Source organism: Calonectris borealis, chromosome 9, assembly GCF_964195595.1.
Source record: "Calonectris borealis chromosome 9, bCalBor7.hap1.2, whole genome shotgun sequence".
In the NCBI taxonomy this organism is placed as follows: Eukaryota; Metazoa; Chordata; class Aves; order Procellariiformes; family Procellariidae; genus Calonectris; species Calonectris borealis.
Genome location: NC_134320.1, coordinates 15,895,347 through 15,902,110, shown reverse-complemented (window position 1 = coordinate 15,902,110; position 6,764 = coordinate 15,895,347). Strand labels below are relative to the sequence as shown.

The 6,764-nt window shown below is 53.0% G+C and overlaps 1 protein-coding gene across 4 annotated transcripts; it reads left to right on the top strand.

Annotated features, from left to right (window-relative positions):
* Positions 1-2,243: 2,243 nt before the first annotated feature.
* PLAAT1 (phospholipase A and acyltransferase 1) lies at positions 2,244-5,919 on the top strand. 4 transcript variants are annotated; one of them, XM_075158424.1, is made up of 4 exons: positions 2,244-2,588; positions 3,185-3,417; positions 3,610-3,878; positions 4,273-5,919. In XM_075158424.1, the coding sequence occupies exons 2-4, from the start codon at positions 3,279-3,281 to the stop codon at positions 4,372-4,374; spliced, it is 510 nt and encodes a 169-aa protein (XP_075014525.1). In that variant the 5' UTR covers positions 2,244-2,588; positions 3,185-3,278; the 3' UTR covers positions 4,375-5,919. The 4 variants fall into 4 exon arrangements, with proteins under 4 accessions (XP_075014525.1, XP_075014526.1, XP_075014527.1 ...); XM_075158425.1 differs by having other exon boundaries at positions 2,385-2,588; positions 2,979-3,417; XM_075158426.1 differs by having other exon boundaries at positions 2,393-2,588; positions 3,182-3,417.
* Positions 5,920-6,764: the final 845 nt, after the last annotated feature.

The following is a 6,764-nucleotide window of genomic DNA, read 5'->3' as shown; positions in this document are numbered from 1 at the left end:
ATACCTATAGTTAGCAATATTTTCCCAATTTGTATTACTTTCTGCTCTTGTATTTTAATAGTATTTTTAATACTTTGAGAAAAAATAATAATAAATAAAAAATTGCATTTCCTGAAAACCTTTGAAATTGTTCATCTAAAATATCTCTCAGATCTCATGTTGTAGACCCAAACTGAAATACGTCCTAACTCACATAAGGGACTGTGTTGTCTTCAGAGGCTGTTTGAAAACACAAAGTCCAGACGGAATTTGCCAGCACACCATCACATACACACCTCTGATAGATGTACAAACCGTAGACTGATGCAGTCAGAATTAATTATAGCATCCCAGGCAGGTCTTCATGAGATCATCTTACCCAAATCCTTCCATGGGGAGGGGATTAGCTGACTGAGCTGGACACAGTTCTTACTGCCCTTCTGGCAAGGCACGTCCAACTGGGGAAAGATGTATATAAGAAGACACTGAGCTCATCTGGTGACAAGTGTAGTAAAAAGGATGATCCCCCTTGGGAGTGCTGGACTGAAAGAAGTGATTGTTTGAAGGAGAGCTCCCTCCTTGCTGTTAGGGTGGAGTGGACAAGAAGTAGGGTTGTCATCAGCCCCCGGTCTGTGGGGGCTAAGCAAGAGCATAACTTAACAAAAACTTTCTGAAGAATGAGATCCTGTCATAAACTCTCCTTGGGGTCTTTGCAGACTCTGAAGCTGCCACACTCTGATGAACGTGGCTAGAGATCTGCATTGCCTCCATCCCAGACCATGCCAAGGACACCCCTACAAAGGAAGATCAAAGGTGTTTGTGGCAAGGCCTAGTAACATGCAGTGCGCGAGACACCCACCCCACAACAGACCACTCACAAGGCTCACGGGACCGAGGCACTGCCTGGGCCTTGTACAAACCCTGAACGAATTTCTTGTGCCATGAGTGAAGCTTTGAGACGTAAGGAATGTACCGTTTAGGTTTCTCTGATGCTTTTCCAGTTCTGTGCAGGTTCACTTCTGATGACAGTGAGAAACAGTGTGGGTTTCCCATTGTTTGTGCCATAATGCTGGTTATTATTTACTTACCCTTTCTCCTTTCACCTGTATCCATAAACTCATGTGTGCTGTTGGCCAAAAAAATATTTGTAAACTCCATGAACAGTTAGGTAGAATAAAAGGCATTTTATTCTGTTCCATTCAAGAACATGCCAGCTGTCCATACCTGCACAGCACAGCTATTTTGGAGAGGATGTGAATGGAAAGGGGTTTTCAGCCTCGTTACATAATGAAAGTGAATCAGCGCGAGAGACCTACTCGTGCGCAAATGAACTGTCAACCTTATGCTGGAATTTCACGGCAATTATAAAAGCATTTTTCCTGCCTGTTCAGCGGCAGCTTCCTATTGCACTCTCGCGCTTGCTAACAGTGCGATTCTGTGAACGCTGAGCGGTGCTGATCCGCTCGCCTCCCCTTGCAGTCGGTGGGAGCACAGCCCAGTCCCTACCCTGTAGGACCCCAGCTCTGCCTCTCCCAAGCAACAGAGCCCAGCTATACCCAGGTAAAGCAGATTTCTGGGTTTCCATGGATACACCTTGCTATTTCAATACCTCAAGAATTGCCTTGGCTTTCCACTGCAAAACCTTGCAAAGACTTCAGATTTGAAACAAGGGCTGGTACAGAGTGCAGAATTGCAATTCGGTGCTCCATCGAATTAACTATTTCATATCAAGAGAAGCCAGAAAGATGATAAATGATCTGCTGCTCTGATCTTTTAAATCAACTGGCTTGCTCGCCTGACTTTTGAAATGCTGGGCTTTAAATACTTGAATGCTTAGTTCAACTCACCCAGAGGACAGTTTTGTTGATAGTGAACCCTCCTTTTCGGCATCCTGCGCTGGCAATAGCCAAGGAGACAGCCGTACCTGCTCAGCTGTGCTCAGGCTGCCTGCACTGCCCGCCCCTCAGCTCAGAGTACTCTTGCTGGGCACAATCAGGCGACTCCTCTGATGTCCTGAAAGAAATTCCTGGGCCACAACATGAAAGACACATGAAAAGCCATCCTAGAAATCTCTTTGCCCTAAAACGGCCATTGGGATTTACTCTGAGCTCCACCTTCTTTGCTTCCCTTCGCCAGCAAAGAAACGAACCGGCAGCTCTGCGGCGTCTTTCGCTCGGAAAAGCTTTCCTGGCGAGGGATGCTCACTTACCCCTCGCCTCGGCAGGGCAGCTGCCCCGGCTCCGCACACCGGAGCCCACCCCCGCGGCTGGCGGGGCCCTGGGAGCCGTGGCAGAGGCTCCCGGCGAGGAGGCGGTGGCCCGTCTTCCCCGGGGGCAGGACGAGCTTTTCCACCCAACAGGCGGTTTTGGGAACACCCTCCGGAGAGGTGCCTCCGCCGGCGGAGCGGAGCGGGGCGGAGCGGAGCGGCTGCTAGGCAAGCGGCAGGCAGGGAGCTCGCCGGAGACCGTGCGAGCCCCGCCTGCCCGCAACCCGCCCGGCTCCTCGCCATTTGTAGCGGCCGGGAGGAGCCAGGCCCCGGCCCAGCTTCCGCCGCTGCCCCCGCCCGGGGCGGCAGCCCGGCCACGGCAGCAGCGGGACGGGCGCTGGGGGTGAGCGCGGTGCTATGGGGGGGATGCGGGGGAGCTCCGGGGACGGGAGCAGGCGTCTGCCAGCAGGACGTGGCCCCCTCCGGGGTGCCGGGTGCTGTGCTGCCGGCGGCGGGCGCGGGTTGGCCGAGCTCCGGGGGTTGCCCTAGAGCTTGGGGAAGGGCTCGGCACCCTGGGTGCCCCCCCGGGGAGCTGCGACCCTCCACCGGAGCTGGCCCGGTACCGGCACAAGCAGAGCCGCGAAAGGAGCACGGACGGGAGGGGACCGGCGGAGTCTTGCGGTGGTAACAGTTCAGGGCGCTGGCCCGGGGAGGGGCCGCGCGGCGGGGTGAGCCGGGGACGGGCGCTGCGAGCTGGACGCCGGCCCGTAATGGCTTCACCCTTCGCCCGCAGCGCTTGGCGGCAGGGGCGGCGACTTCGTTTCTTACCCTACGCCAGCACATCGCTAGCAGGCGGGACCGGCTGCCCCTAGCCAGAGCCCTGCAGAGAGGGGGACCACCGCAGCAGTGACCGGGTGCCACCCGATGATGCTCCACATGCGGTATGAGCGTGCCAGCGCCAGGCCCTAATGATCTCCCTGCCTGCGATTCCCCCAGCAGATGCCCTGTGCACATCCCAGACCTGCCTTCTCCACTGTGCCTTGCACTGAGCCCGCCCAGCAAGAGGGACATGTCCTGACCTCACGCTCTTGAGATGGCAGCTATCGAGAGTTTCAGTGCCACCCACCCCGGCGACCCCCAGCCTGGGGACCTGATCGAAATCTTCCGGCCAGCTTACCAGCACTGGGCCCTCTACCTGGGGGACGGATACATCATCAACGTGACGCCCGTAGGTAAGGCTGGTGCAGCCCAGCAGGGTGCAGAGGGGACTTCGGGGTGAGCCGGGGGCCCTGTCTCCCTCCATGGGCCGGTGGGGAATCCTGTGTGTGTAGATGGCATTTCCAGGAGCCAGCCAGAAACCCCTCTGAGGTCTTGGAGGGGCCAGACAGGGCCTGCCTGGCTCATCCCGTCCCTACCTTCCCTAGATGAAGGGCCCCCAGCCACGTTCGCCAGCGCCAAGTCAGTGTTCAGCAGAAAGGCCCGGGTGAGGATGCAGCTCCTGAAGGACGTGGTAGGAAACGACACCTACCACATCAACAACAAGTACGACGGCACCTACGCTCCCCTCCCGGTGGAGGAGATCATCCGGCGCGCTGAGTACCTCATCGACCAGGAGGTGTCCTACGACCTGCTTGGCAACAACTGCGAGCACTTCGTGACGCTGCTCCGCTACGGTGAGGGGGTCTCCGACCAGGTAAGTAACCTGGGGTAAGCCCCTGCATGCCTCACAGGGCACCTCCTTGCTGCTCTGTGTGAGCCTCTGGACCTGGGCACAGCATGCAAACTGCATGGGGACAGCAAAGCCCCAGGCATGGGGTCCAAACCATCACTGCCTCTGGCCTCACCGGAGACCCTGAACCAGGAGGTTCACTATGGTCTCTCTGCACCCTGATAGTGCCCTCTTACTGAATGCCACAGCCTAAGGATAAAAGCCTGGGTGTTACCCCTTCTGCTTATGGAGCAGGTGTCTCTCATTCATTTAATTGCCTTGATTATTCCTGCCTGCTCTTTATTAGCATGCCTGGGGGTTAAAAAAAAAAAAAAAAGCTCATCATGTTTCCAGCCTGTGTTTTACTTCCCCTTTGCAGGCCAACCGAGCAATCGGTGCCATTGGGTTTGTAACAGCTGCCGCTGGTGCCTTCTCCTTGCTGGGCTTGCTCCGGAGCAGATCCAGAGAGAGACAGTACTGATGGGCTGCCGGGACGAGCTCGGAGCAGGGCAGGGAGCCGCCGGCTGGGAGGGACCCGGGACAGTTTCTGGCCACAGCTGCCACTGAGACTTACTAACAACTGTGTTGCCCTTGCTGAGAGCAGCACTAGCCTGTTTGCCACAACTGCTTTTATTTCATTGCCTGTGATGATTTTTGTGGTAATCTGGGAGCGCTTGCAAGCAAATTCTCCATCCTCACACCCCCGGTGCTCTGCTGAGGGCTGGTGCAGGCTTTCTACACATCGTGTTTTTATCAACTGCATCCTTGTGGGCTCTTGCTGTGACTAACCTATTTTAACCTGCTTGAAGAAACATTTTTACTTTTTTTTTTTTTTTAAAAAAAAGAAAAGTAATGTAGAAGTATTGCTGAGGGTTTATTGTATGTCCTCCAGCTGAGAACCTGTGCAAGTGGAAAACCCCAGTGGAAGGGCAGGCAAGGCACGTGCTGTGTTTCAGAGCCTGTGCCTACAATGCCTAAACTAAGCCGCTCCTGCGAGGGCGGGAGGTAGGAAGGAAGGGCAGGTCTTGCTGGCTGTATCCCTCAGTGTTTTAAATGAGTGCTCTGGTTTTGGCTTGATGGTGTTTTGCTCAGTTTTCTCCTGCCTGCAAAGCATTCTTTTCCCTGGCTCCTCTGACTCCCTTTGGGAGCAGCAGGCCCCCAGTCTGGGGGGAATCTGACAAAAACCCAGCTAGCTTTTTCTCTGGCAACTGTTCGTTCCAGATTGGGACCACTGTGCCACTGAGATTTCCCTCTTCATCCTTGTAAGCGCAGTGGTTGTTGGTATTGGACCTGATCGAGCTTACTAGATGATCTTTAAGGTCCCTTCCAACCAAAATCATTTTATGATTCTACTCCTTGCGAAAGCACTGAGGTTTAAAGGAAGACCCCATGGATTGCAAGGGCAGCTAGGAGCCTTTGCCCCCCACAGTTGGGGCCGTTGGCTCTTCAGTGACCAGAAGTTGAATTTAAGCAGTTTGTAGCCACAGCACAAGATCAATCTTCCTCCAGCCAGCAGGAAGGCAAAGCCAGGGTCCCTGCAGTGCTGTGGGTGACGTACCTGTCGAATGAGCTGTGCAGCACCTGTGCCCCATCTCCAAATCTACAGAGCCCTGCTATTTCCTTGTCACAAAGCTGACATGTGGCTTGTCTTAGAAGAAAACTGTTTTGGAAAAGTGTGGTTTATTACTCTTTACCAGGAGTATCTGGCTTGCATGTTTGGAACCATGTTTCTTGCAGACCACATCTAAGATTAAATCCTATATTGGTTTTGCCACAGGCAACTGCCTGGACTGTAAGAAGAGATGAGAGCAAAAGAGCTGTCTGTAAAAGGCGTGCTATTTTTGTCTGCTCTTAACGTGTATATAACGGGATCGGAAGCTTTTTTTAAACATCAGTTGTTTCAATGTTTGAAATAACAAAGCCAAGACTTCTGGTCGTATTTTGTAGTGCCCTCTGTTATTACATTTAAATAAAGTTGTTCTTTTTTAATATGGGAAAACATATTATAATAAAACTGAAGCTGAAAGTTCTTTTTTGCTTCCTGCAAATGTAATCAAAAGTTCTTTCATGGATAAACTAATTAGGTGGTTGAACAACTTGAAGATGAAAGAGCAAGTACAGAGGGGCTCAGCTTCTTGTATCTGTCCAGCAGCCGTGCACCAGAGCACGTTAAAACCCCTGCTTCTTGGCCTGACCTAGTTAAAGCAAGAAGCCACGGCTTAGCCCTGCTTTCTGCCGTGTGACACCAAACCTGGGCCAGGACCTGGCAGCAGCAGAGCACGAACGGGGGGGTCCTGTGTGCAGCAGCTGTCCTGTCCTCTGCCTCTGCAAGCTTAAGTGGGGCATATCCTTGCCAGCCTTCCCAGCCTGATCTTACAGCAACCCTTGACCTTTAACCTTTCTTGTACTTGGAGCATTATGTCCACAAGAACTGGCAAGGGAGAGCCGGGCGAGTACAGCATATGTGCCCTCTCACATCTATAATTCACTCCAGGGGGCAAGAAAATGGGAATTACTTCATCTGGAGAACTTTCTTGTAGCTCTTGGAAGCTGCAGCATTTCATTTAAAGCAGGATTTTGCAATTGTATGCATGCTCCTCTGTGCGGTCAAGATTAGGTCACTTATTTTGGATTGCCTTCCCATCAAGCTCGGTGGGTGCATTGACAGGATTTGGTGGGGCAGTGGCTGAAACATGGAGTGAGAGTGTGACATGGAGCAGCAGAAGCCATGGCTTCGCTGTATTTAGTATTTTTGAACCTTTGTAGGAGATGTTGGCAAGGCCTGAGACCTGTTATTGCCATGGAGTAGAGTCAAGGCTGTTTTTTTACCAGCAGCCGAGAGAATAACCCTTGCCTGTGCTCTGGGCCACA